Source organism: Schistocerca nitens, chromosome 1 (assembly GCF_023898315.1).
Source record: "Schistocerca nitens isolate TAMUIC-IGC-003100 chromosome 1, iqSchNite1.1, whole genome shotgun sequence".
NCBI lineage: Eukaryota > Metazoa > Arthropoda > Insecta > Orthoptera > Acrididae > Schistocerca > Schistocerca nitens.
Genome location: NC_064614.1, coordinates 1,121,513,213 through 1,121,526,397, shown reverse-complemented (window position 1 = coordinate 1,121,526,397; position 13,185 = coordinate 1,121,513,213). Strand labels below are relative to the sequence as shown.

Genomic DNA, 13,185 nt, shown 5'->3' with positions numbered 1-13,185 from the left:
CCCAAGAACAACATTGGAAGCGGTGGGATAAAAAAAGAAGTGACTAAGTTCCCCAACTACACCAAAGGTTTCAGGAACTAAGACTTTCTCACAAAACATGACTCACAAGACTCTTGAAAAGATAAGCATGATTCTTATATTATAGTTACACAGAGTGGCACTGATGACAAGAACAATGAAGTCACAAAGAGACGTTTTTAGTGAAATGTACTTGGCCACGCTGGTAAGCATGCAACACCATACAATGCACAAGAAGGAAATCAACAATTGCAACCTGATTATTCAACTGGACATGAATGTGCAGTGCTGGATTAGAAGAGTTCATCCGTACATCAGCTGGTCATGTGGCAGCCCAAGATTATATTTTCAGTCACCAACAAATATATTTATTCCTTAGAAAATCTATGGGATTCGGTACATCCAATCTTGCAAAAGTTGTCAGAGTAAAAAAGCAGAAATGATATAGAAGTTACTAAAGTGCCAACAAATCTAAATACTTGCACTATGTCAGATGCCACTGTCTAAATTATTTACATATTTGACACAGAACTTTTATTCCTCAAAGCATTTATCAGTGGTTTTGTCAACAGTTGCACTAGTTATTAGGTGCCTAGTTTCGAACCCTTACAGGTCCATTTTTGTGCCTGGCCTACTGAGATTGCACTGACAGTGCTTGATCTTAATAACAAACTCTGAGTGACAATAAACGCTACATAAATGTTTGCAGGATGAATGCCACAATCCACTCATGCCTGTTACCAAGTCAAAATTTTGACTTGGTAATAGGCATTTGTGGAATGTGGCAGTCATCCTGCAAACATTTATAGAGCATCTATTGCCACTCAATGTTTGTTATTAAGATCCGGCATTGTCAGTGCTGCCTCACCAAGCCAGGCGAAGGGTTTGAAACAAGTCACCTAATAAATACTGCAACTATTGAGAGAACCATCCTTTAAGGAGTTGAAATAAAGTTGCTGTTCCCTGTCAACGAAATGTTGAAACTAAAAAATAGAACTATTACTGGCTATTGATGGCTAACGAGAAGAAATCATGGGCCTCAGAGTATTTCACTAATATACCATAAAATAAATTCTACACCAATGTCAAGTAAGGTAGTAGTAATACTGTTTCCATTAATAGCTGCATTTGTTGTGTAAATTACTTGCTGTTAGCCTTTTCTTCAACTAAGTAGCTATAACTAGAATATAATGCTTCCACTACAGTTGAGATGAAACATGATAATTCAACAGAACAGCATCAACATGTTACCCAATGTTATGATATCCAGTATATTGTTTTTTTTTTCCCCCTGAAGATTATATCCCACTGGGATTTTTTCCACGACATTCCATTTAAAAAAAAGTAAATTTGATCATATCAAAATTAATATAAATTCAAAATACATGAGCTATGGATGTCACAATAGATTGACAAAAAGTATTGCCATTAGAGGTATCCACTAATTGCTGCACAGAGTACAAAATTAACAGTATATTGTGATTCATACAGCACTCAAAAGACTGTAGTAATTTCATTTTATCTCACAATGCTTCCAAGATTCTCAAGAATTTACCTGTATGTCACAAAGATTCTTGAGTGAAAAAATGCCATCCACAGTAGAAGTAGACACTAGTTCTGTACCACACTTGAGAAAGCTCTGCAAAGAACATTTGTCAATTTTCCAAAGAAAAGTTTATTTGTGTTAAAACATTACAATTATACAGTGAAGTGCAGATTGCAGATTAATCAGTCAGACAATGAATTCTATACAAATAATATACCTTTTTTCTTTTGCACTTTTACATCATCTCCTGAATTATTTGTACTCTGTTTAAACGTTCATCATTAACATCAATGCATTTAATTATATGATTAAATTATCTGAATAACACTTAACCATAACATTTATAAAAACTGGCAATAACATTTTAATTATGTTTCATACTAGTATTCTGAAATATTCTTTTACGCCTCTTTGAAAAATAGTACCTACAACCAGTGCTATTAGAAGTGCTCTACAATAATTTTTGGACATTTTCTTTTTCTCATCAAGAAAAAGATTTCTTAAAGTAATTAATTAAGAGCCACCAGTTCAGTAGAGCAAATTCAATTCTGCAATGTCATATGCCTTTATATACAATTATGAGATTATTCAGGTACAGTGGTATATGCCCAGCACCATTGTGAACACCAAGCACTATGCCGGCCACATCACAGCTACCAATAAAATTTCTGGATTGAACGACTGTTCTCATTAGTAGTGTTCAATGGTTGTTCACCTAGAAAATTAGAACTTTGAAGTGGACTGAAGCTCTGTTACATTAAAGATGTATGTTGGGGTATGAAGCTTGCTCAGATAACTCATTTAATAGTGTTTTGCCTGTGATACACAAATATGTAAAATTTAGCATCAGTATGAATGCAGTTATAACTGTAGTGTGGATATTCTTAGTGCAGTTGTACATGAAAATCATTTATGGTACACACTCTATCATAACTATACACGTAATTTCCAAATAAAATAGAGCACATTGTAGAAGTGTGCAAACCAGTTTAATCTTGTGGAATAAGATGGGGATAAAAAGTGGATTACAGTATGGTGTAACTGTGCTAATCTGTTACAAAAGAAAACAGCAGAAATATAAGCAAAATAAATTTTCTGAAATGTGTCAATTTACGGTAATTTTGCCTTAACCTGTGCATATTGCTAATACATCTGATGAACACTTGCAGTGAGAATTCAACATCTACGTAGCAGGAGTCTAGTGTGTTATTTGCTTTCTGACAAGGATGATTTTCAGAAAGGCTTTAGTAAGTGATTAAGCCTTATAAAACTGGAAAATAATTAACATACTGTTTAAAGTACAAGGCAAATATTGAGTCAATGTTCTGAACATGGCAGTACGATCTACAATACCTTAAAGGTATCATAAAACACACATATTCTAGTAAACAGCAGCCCAAAGGAGCGGAGCACTACAATACACCCTGCACCATTTATAACAGCTCAATTTCAATTTTGGTTGAAATGTACCATTTATGTAAAAAAAAATCCAAATGACTGGATCGCCCATACTATTGAATTTTAACTAATACATTTCAATCACACTGTTATAGGATGGGCAGGTGGAGAGATGAATGTGTTTTACTCAGCCTCTAAAACACTCATCTTTTTCTCCTAATTCACATACTTTCTGAAGTAACAGTTGTACTTGGTCCCTCTATCTATCACAATTATATTTTTTTTCAACGCATCTTGCTATTAGAAACATAGCTGATTGTTACAATGTATTTTGTAGTTATGCAGACTTTGATTCCGAAGAGGTCCTGCACAATAAATAAATAAGAGCAACAAAAGAATCTTTCGAAGCAGCAGTGCGACTAGTGATTAAATTATTTTGTACCTTTTGCATTTTCTGGACTCAGCACAACAATAACAAAAACATAGCAAGTCAACGAAACATCTGAAAGAAAAAAATCTGTCAAAGACAACAGAAACTATCGTCTTTTTGTTGGCGATCTAAAATAATATTACTAGTTATACATTACAATGAAGTACCTTCAATCAGAAAGGTTTCTATGTAAAATAGACTCGCACATGCAACAGAAATGGATTCCTGGATATGTTTCTTCCTCAAATAAACTTTTTCTCTTATCCTGTACTTTGTGCTTCCTGTCAGTGACATGGTCAAAATTCTGCTTCCAATGAGCACTGCATATTATTTTCACATTATTGCACGATACATTATTCCCAAAATTTTGGATTCACATAGCAAATAGTGATTTCAATAGCACATGAATATTTTTCTTTGCAAGGCCTTCATAAAATATACCAACACAGTAGCACAAAAAGTACAGGGTGAAAAAGTATAGTGGATTACTCCACTGAATACTGACCACTTCTAACAGCACTGGTACAATAAACTTTATTTAGTTCTGATCTCTAGGTATGGAGTGTAATTTGAAACTAAAATACCTTTACTCCTATTGTCACACCAATATCCCATTTGTTAAACACAAAATGCAATTTTTGTCAGAACTCCTAAAAAAGTAGTCAAATGGGACGACACTAAACTTCAAATCAAATGACACACATGAAATTAACATCCATTTCAGCTGTCACTGCCAACACTTCGTTCAGAAAGCATACAATATGTGAAAGCTTATACAGCAAATGCTGGAGTAATGTCCCAGGTTACCTGGCAACCACAACATACAATGTTGTAGCTATTACGAGTGCTGTGAACGTTCACATTGTAATTAACTCTTGGTAATCGTCTGCAATTATTAAACAGAGAAGGAAATGAAAGTTCTTTTCAGCAAAAATACCACACAACTGCCGAATTTATCAGAGAACCTTTATATTGCACACAATATTGGAAAAGTCCGTGCTTTACTTGGGTATAAAATTGCAATCGATGTAACAGTTTGTGTAAGAAGTCTCACCAAACAACCTCTGACATATTTGGACTTAAATCTGAAGACCACACTGCCTGACACTTGTCCTATGATTAAAATAACTCAGCTCAAACTAAATACTTAAGAATTACATTATGCCAATCTTAAAGAACATATTTCCTTAAAAAAAAAAAAAAAGGCTCTAAATCTGAAAATCCTTTAATTTGTTGGTGTATCTTCTATTTCTTCTTCCCTCTTTTGGGCTTGGCTGGTGATTTTGCTGGGGTAGCAGCAGCCTTTTTCTTTGAAAGAAGAGACTTCTTCCCATCAAGAGCTTGAGCCCTCAGCTCTTCTTCCATGGCCTGATTTACTGTCTTTGTGATTGCTTTCTTCAGTTTCTGAGCTTCCTGTTGCTTTTGCTTTTTTGGTGTCACTGACTTAGCTGAAATGTAGAAAAGTTACATTATATGTAAACTGTACATGTAAACATGGCAAAACACTGTGACAACTTATCCATATGCATCAGCTGTACTGTGCTATCAACAGTACAACAGTTGACTACTGGAAATGATACATAAAATCTTCGGCAATGTTATGGGTAACACATCAACACCACAATTTCCAACGCAAACAACCACTTCTTATTGAAGACAACAATTCTTCATATTGAGTGATCTACAAGAATAGTTTAACTTCATTTTCCCCATCATTCATTCCAACATCACGTTCTGTAAATCACATTATAAAGACAGCTGTCGAGGATGTGGAACAAGTGAATTATAAAACAAAGTCTGAATGCCAAAACCAAATTAATACTTATATATTGATAATGCATGGCTAACATCTGCATGGATTTTGAATCAAGAATCGCTATGCCAACTCTTAGCAAAGTGATGCACAAATCACTTACTAGGGTGCAATCCGTGAGAAAATATATTAATCTTCTTTCTAACAGATTCTATTTCCTACCTGATAAGGCTAAAATATATTAAGGTCTGCATAAAATTTATCAATTGCTCTTCAAGCCTTATTAACAAAACTTAAAAGTTATTACAATTATTTCAAGCAATCTTCACTAGTGTGTAAAATTGAATAAACAAATAGCAGCAATAAATTCTGAGCACTATGACCATTCCAATTCGTTAGTCAGGCCAAACACAATTTGCCTAAAGTGTACCAAATGTAAAAACCAGGCTGTTTTGCTGTGTGATGTTGGCAATATATTTTTGTTGGTTGTAGTCAATCGGATGATTACGAACAGTAGCCTTTCAGAATTGCTGAATCTAACTATTTTTTCTGCACACGATGTGAATTGACTTACATTGTTTTTAGTAAGGAGAGCAGGGGGAAAACCAAATGTGCTTGACCGACAGACCTGTAGTGAAGGCCAAGGCCTAGGTCAGGCTGTAATTGGTGAATTTTGTTGAGAGTTGGTGAAGAAAACAAATGTCAACACAAAAATACAATTACTGTTAATACACCCCTCATCACTGCAATAACCTATTTGTATGTTTTATTTCCGATTATGCTGAAAATTCTGAAGATGTGTTTCAGTTATAATCTAACAGAACAAAATACCAGCTAACTTTATTTGTGAACCATATTCTGTTTGGTACTGACAACCAAATCACAATTGCCACTGCACTTCCTACAATTTGTTGTGCAAATTGTTACCAGCTGTGGCACGTAACGAAAGAATTAGCTACACACCGTTAAGAGCACTTTTACCAAAAATCTTGAATAAGAAATGGAACAAGTTTTCATGAGTTATGTCAAAACAAATAACACAGCACAAAAATATAATTTCCAGTGTAAATACACACACTGACAGACTGCAGGCAACTGCCAGTTTGTTTGTTCATTTTTATACACTTCCATGATTCATTTTCAATTATATACAAAAGGTTTTTTCCATTTCCTGTTGGTCCAGTATAATTCTCTTTGATCTCAAGTCCTTTCTTTCTCTGATACTGCGCCTTTCATAATTTGTTTGTTGATAGTGGTTTTCAGAGTTTGTTTTGTCTATCTTCCTGTTTATTAATTTTGGCTGTTTTGTTTCCAAAATCTTCACAGTACTTTCATATCTTCCTAACATACCTACAAATTAATAAACAACTAAATGCCTGATGAAGGAACAGAAAACAGAGACTTATGACACGTGAATAAAAACATTAAGAAGTAAAATAATATGCTCGCTCTCTCTCTCTCTCAGACACACACACACACACACACACACACACACACACACACACCTTAAAATACCAGAACCACAGGGGAAATTGTGTGTGTGTGTGTGTGTGTGTGTGTGTGTGTGTGTGTGTTTGCGCGCACAAGAGTGCGGATGTATAAAACAGAAAACAATAAGTGTATGTTTTCCTTACCAACCTGCAACCAAACCATACTTGTACAACCAGATCTGGCTTAACATTTCCCCCATGTACGCAGACAGCACTTATGCATGAAAGAAACTGAATGATGTAACACGGTAAATGTGGCCTAATGACCAAATTCATAATGTACATTTACTTTCGAATGAGAAGGTGTTGGGCAATGACATCCATCCCGAAAACACATTCACAGAAAAAAAAAAGATTGTGATGGATAGTGAGAATGGGATTCTGTGAAGATGAGCTGCAGTAAAGCAGCCCCATAAATTTAACAAGTATGAGAAATCTGATTTACTAATAGGACATAGGGAATTTATCCAGTGGCAAAATAAATTGTGCACAATGCTTTGGCATAGATGGGTGCATTAATAATTCAACACAAGAAAATTTTGTGGTGCATATTTAACACTGTAACAACGAAAAATATGGAAAAGAGGCAGAAGAGCAATGGGAATTAATATTATGGTGAGATCACCTGAGCAACAAAATACTTCATTCCAATTTCCTAATTGACAAACACCATTTTTGGGGGTAATATTTAGGTAGCAGGTACTTCTCGCACTTTTTAAAATATCTGATGTAAGCTAATTTTGTCTCCTACAGACCAAAACCAAAAACATGCATTATATTGGTTTTGAGTGATGGTGGCTGAAGTTTCAAACTTAAAAATCAATTATAGTAAATAATAATAAAAAACAAAAACAGTTTGAACCTTATTTATTGTTACCACATTTAAAGATGTTAGGATATGAGATTCATAGTCATACTTCCATTCCAATGCAGGGGAGAAAGGCAGCTGCTACACGTTTGTTCTTCTGAAATTACGATGACACAGGCCTACTGACTTTTTGCATACAAACTATGAGAAAATCAGACATACCGAATGCCAATTACACTTTTATTGTTGAAAAAAAAAATATGGAAACTACAAATCAAACATTAATCAACAATAAGGCAGCAAACCAACAATGTAATTTATATAAGCCTTTAATGTGTATGAGGATCCTATTCAATATCAGGTCCAAGCAATGTGATACGTACAGTTTCATTACTCAACAACCGTGGTAATGTTCCTATGTAATCATCTGTTTCTCACACATTATCAGGAGGTCCTTAAGTTTTGCTTCTGTTATCAGAAGTTTTTATCACATATTCCTTGGGAATAGTCATATTTGACAAAGATCTTTCTAAGGTTGCATCACCAAAAGCCCTTCAAAATTCTGTCTGATAAAACACTGAAAGATGGTTTTTTTTTCCACAGTGGAGTATGCAAACATTGTTCACTGGATTTTGAGGATGTTTTTCTGGAAATTTTGAAGGCAAGAAAATTGTTATACAAATGGTTCAAATGGGACTTAACATCTGTGGTCACCAGTTCCTGTTATGCAGTATAGTGCACAGACAACGGGAAGACAAGGATTCCTCTTGCAAATTATAATGATGTGTTCTCATCCTTCTTCCCTATTAGAATGAATAAGCTCACACTATTTCTGTGTTCCAAGTTTCAAAAAAATTGTGACAATTGACTGTATGTTTACATGGTTCTTGCAGAGTGATACATACAGACACATCCATCTGATATCTTCACTTATCTAAGCCTTAGCAGTGCCACAATGTAGTGATCAATATTAGTGATTTCAATATAATCTCTTTTACTAGTCGTCTCATAGCAGAGCTGCACTGATTTGACTGACTGAAATGTCAAATTACACTATGTGAATTTTCTCAGGTAGAATCTTTCATCAGAAGGTTCCACACTAAACTGAGCTCTTAAATAATAATCTGAAGTATTATAAATCACATAGTTATGTGCAAAGTAATGTAAATAATGACAAAATATGTGATTGTAACCATACACATTAAAATTTGTAAGGATGCCTAATTAATGTAAGTAGCACATTCATGTTTGCGCAAAGCAGTAATGACTCTTAACCCAGTTTCAAAAACCTAAATGGGGCTTATTTGCTATTTTGGAGTTACAAAGTATAATCATTATGAAGTTTCGTAGAGTTTGCATTTCTTTTTCCTACAGTACCGAGGCAGCTCTTTCGAGGTTGCGCTATAACAAAGAACACAAAAAAAGAAACCCATGCATTTAAGTCAAAACTGTGATTTTTGCACTTTAGTAGTTTTGGCATTTGATGGGCAATATGTACACAACCAGCACTGATATTTGTTAAGAGATCTATCTGTTATGCAATACAACTTTTCTGAATTTATCTTGCAATTGTAATTATTTTTAATGAAAATTAAGTTAAATATGGACTGAGCATAGATCACAGGCTACTCTACAGACAAAGGTCATCACAACTTCAGCACTGTGTCAATTTGAGGATAGTCAGCATTATCTTAACTAGAGAAGGATGAGGATGGTAACTACCTACCTACGTATGACCTGACTGTAAGAATCCTTCTGGCAAACATATGATGCATTTTATGGGCAGTATGAAAAATCTAAATCTTGATGGGATGGAAGTCTCATTAAATACAACTGCATTCCCCAAACAAATAACTCCCGTATTTAACTTTCTTCTGAAGATCAAAGATATCCGCTTATTATAATGCTATTTAACTGAACTGTCACAATGAGCCTACCAAGCTAGCTAAACACGTTATGGCACTTGCATCTCAACATAAAGATGGATTGTGACAAGGACAGTTTAACATGTGATTATTAATTAGTTTTCAAATTTTAATTAGGTATGGTTCACGAACAAGGAAATTAATATCAAGTTTTTCCTTCCAGAAAGACTTACATATACTTTAGATATTTAGTAAAGAACTCAGTGCCTTACTCAATTTCTTTCTAATATATGCACAATCCCTCTCCTCCAAAGAATTTCTATATGCAAGTAGCATTAATTATATTACATGTTTTTGATTTATCTGGCTATGGCTAGTCAAAACATCATTTAACAATGGTATGCTATAATACGAAATAGGAACGCAATCTATAGAGCTATTCATGAAACCGATGTAATTTGAAGTTACCGAGATTTACGTAAAACTGCTAGGCTTTACGATTGTATGAACATGAAGCTTTAATTAAACAATTAATTACGTCTGCTGTCTGCATTTAGACTAGTTCAATTTTCATGTAACCACCACGTCCACACCCATTCCTGTACAATACCACTATATTCCATATTGCAATACGATGTCACTGAATGAAAATTCTCTTTCTCGCAAGCCCAATAATTATCCGCGTGTGAGTTCGCAATAGAATAAATGGTTCCTTCTCACGTCCGCGGAGCACATCTGCTGAAAAGTTTTCATTCTGTACGAATAATGCCGCTAATTTTCATAACGTAAATATACGTGGCACCAGCAATCTATCTTCCAATATTATGCATTACGAAGGGATATTTTTTTAATACTTAAGAAGCATTTTAAAATTTTGCAACTTTCAAATGAGGCGCATTATTACACGAAACGCAATGGAAAAAGGGGGACGCGTTTTACGTATCCGTCTCCACTGAGCAACAATTTTAATCAACTGCAAAATGTGAAATATTGTTGTTAACTACTAGCGTAACATTCATAAAATTCAAATTAATAACCATATTTTTGAATTGATATGCCACGACGGCAAATAAATGTCTTACCTATCGGTATCTTATACACAATACGTGCAAAAGTTATTTAACGGTTTATAGTTAATGGCTTCGTATTGTGAACCATACTTACTTGTGCGCTTTGTAACTCCACGCCCTTTCCCAGCCTTCTTCTTCGTTTTTGCGCCCTCTGGCACTTTAGCTTTGACCTTTAATTTACCCTGTGGCATTGTTTCCTTTCAGATGTAACACAAACACAAAGACACGTATATCCAACAACTTTTGTACACAAAAATATTCGAAGCAATACCTCCCACACTTCAAACCACCATACACATGTTTGTACGCCAAAAATAGCAAGTAACACAGGTTAGCCAACAGAGGGACGCTAAACACCAAAGATGTACGTATTGCAAACAAAGAAGGACGTGGGTAACCAACCAGAAAACCAATAAAATATTTCGTCCATAATTAAACTGACTATAAATTGGTACCAAACTTAGCAATAACTTAATTGTTCTATCATAGTGAAGACCACTTTGACCTGAAATAAAAATAAAATTGGGAATTCATTCCTAATTGCTGTTTATAAAGCGACACTTTAACCAGAATTTCAGGGTATCTGTTTGTTTCACATCCGAATGTGAACAAAACGTAGAAAATAAAATCTAGTCAGCCATGACAAATTAGTTTCAAGACAATTACCTTATATCTCAGGTATAAGAAAACTTGGCAAATGAAAGTACTAAACTCAAATGGATTACACCAGGAATCAAAATCTCTAGTGCTACAAAGAAACAGCTCCACAGTGAGCTAAAATCAAACAGAAATCGTAGATTTCGTTACGTATGTTAAATGCTACAAACCCATATTCAGGGAAGTTGACCTCGTTTCCAAAAAATGGCAAATAATAGATTCATCCTCAAACATAGAAGTACGACAAAAGCAGTGTGATCAGCTGTTCAGCCAGAATAAGTAGCTGAAGACAGAAGTCAAGAGATCCTGAGAATTAGATTTGAAAAGGATATTACAGTAAACCCTGTTCAGATGCCTAAGAGCTTTAATGAATTCTTCTTAAATGTAGAAATATAACACACATATATACACACACCCACACATACATACAAAGATGGCGGTCCGTAACAGAATTTTTAGTAAGTTGCTATCTGAAAAACGCCTATATTACGAATATAAAGTGCATTGTATGTAGTGAAAGATTTTTAAAAGATATCATTATGTTCAGTCTGCGAAAAATGGATCCATTCGAAGTATGTCTCGCATTTTGGCGAAGAAAACGCAAAATGCACAATGACTGCTGTTAGCGAATGGCGTCTTTATAAAAACATGGTGGTATGCATGAAGGAAACGTAGTTTCTACATTGGAACAGGACTTAGTGTGTGCAAAACAATATATAAGTAATCTGGAAACAATGATAAATGAATTCAAACAAGAACAAAAAGTGGAAAATGAGCCATTTTTAGGACTAAAAAAGCTGGCGTGTGAAACAAAACGAAAAACGTTTCTCTAATGAAAACAGCGAACAAATATGATCCGCTAGATAAAAATGAAGATACAGTCTACCAGGGAAATAATAAAATGATTTCACGTCTCCAGAAGTTCCCGGAAGAAGCGAGAAAATACTAAACATTCGCGAAATCTTGCGCCAAGTGAGAAAAATAAGAATGCTGATGTTCGCATATTTTCAATTAGCCACGGAAAAGGCTTAGCATGTGTTTTGGCCACTATGCAAACTAAACTAAAAGTAACTGATTTTACCCATCATGGAGCACCTCTAAATGAAGTTATAAAAGACTGTGAAACAACAGCGACAAAAAGTTTCCAAATGTGTTATTAATGGGGGAGGGAACGATGTATATAAGAACGAAAGTATAAATGTAACCAGTAATCTAAGAGAATCTTTAGGAAAACTTATGCATTCCAATGTAAATACTGTAAGCATTCCACCCAGGCATGTGTAAACACGGAAATCGTCAACATAAACGGAAAATTCAAGAAGATATGTAGTTTTTCTTTAGTGTTATATTTATTGAAGCAACAGGCTCAGTGGCAGAACATTTCTCAAAGCTTGGCCTGCCCAGAAACAACTATGGCAAACAAATTCTGTGCAAAGGAATATTAGAAAAAATTAGCAGCACACAAGAACAGGTACATAGACCTACACCACTGTCAATGAGGGAAGAGATAGAAGATACAGTACTGAATCCAGTAACAGCCTCAAAATAACCACAAGGTGAAAGAACAGAAGAGGAAACATCGCGTTGCCCTAAAAAGGAGGGAAAAGCAATGTCATCACCAGCAGAAAAAAAGCAGTGTCATCACCAGCAGAAGAAGCTGTGTCATCACCTGCAGAAGAAGAAGATGTGATATCTACAGGAAAAATGGAAATTCCACATTCAGCAAATGGGAAGAAATGTTTATCAAGCAATCCAAATAAAAGGTTGTTGGACAGAAGAAAAGGTGAGCCTCCTTCACATCTCAACGATTTTTTATGTGTGGGCCTGAAGAAAAAGAAGGGACAACAGTAGCTAGTGTCAAGTGTCTCCTCCCTCCTGTCTCAAGGCACATTCCAGTCGATTCTCAGTCAGATAACAACAGGACTAATAAAATAAAAAAGTAAGAGGAACGCATCTCTTTCTTCAATCACAATATAAGAGGCCCCTTAAACAAAACGGATCAACTTCTTAGTGACATTAATGAAAAGGTTTGTATAAATAATGCTCAGATTTTGTGCTTAACTGTGCACCATGTCACTGATAAATGTGCATTGCCATCCATAGTAAGTTATAGTTTAGTAACATGCTACTGTAGAGAAAGTAAAGACAAA

At 34.9% G+C, this 13,185-nt stretch overlaps 1 protein-coding gene across 1 annotated transcript; it reads right to left on the bottom strand.

The window, feature by feature from the left end:
• Positions 1-1,677: 1,677 nt before the first annotated feature.
• LOC126199169 (uncharacterized) lies at positions 1,678-10,704 on the bottom strand. Its single transcript, XM_049935932.1, has 2 exons — positions 10,473-10,704; positions 1,678-4,840 (listed from the first exon to the last, which is right to left on the bottom strand). The coding sequence occupies exons 1-2, from the start codon at positions 10,567-10,569 to the stop codon at positions 4,638-4,640; spliced, it is 300 nt and encodes a 99-aa protein (XP_049791889.1). The 5' UTR covers positions 10,570-10,704; the 3' UTR covers positions 1,678-4,637.
• Between the last annotated feature and the right edge of the window lie 2,481 nt (positions 10,705-13,185).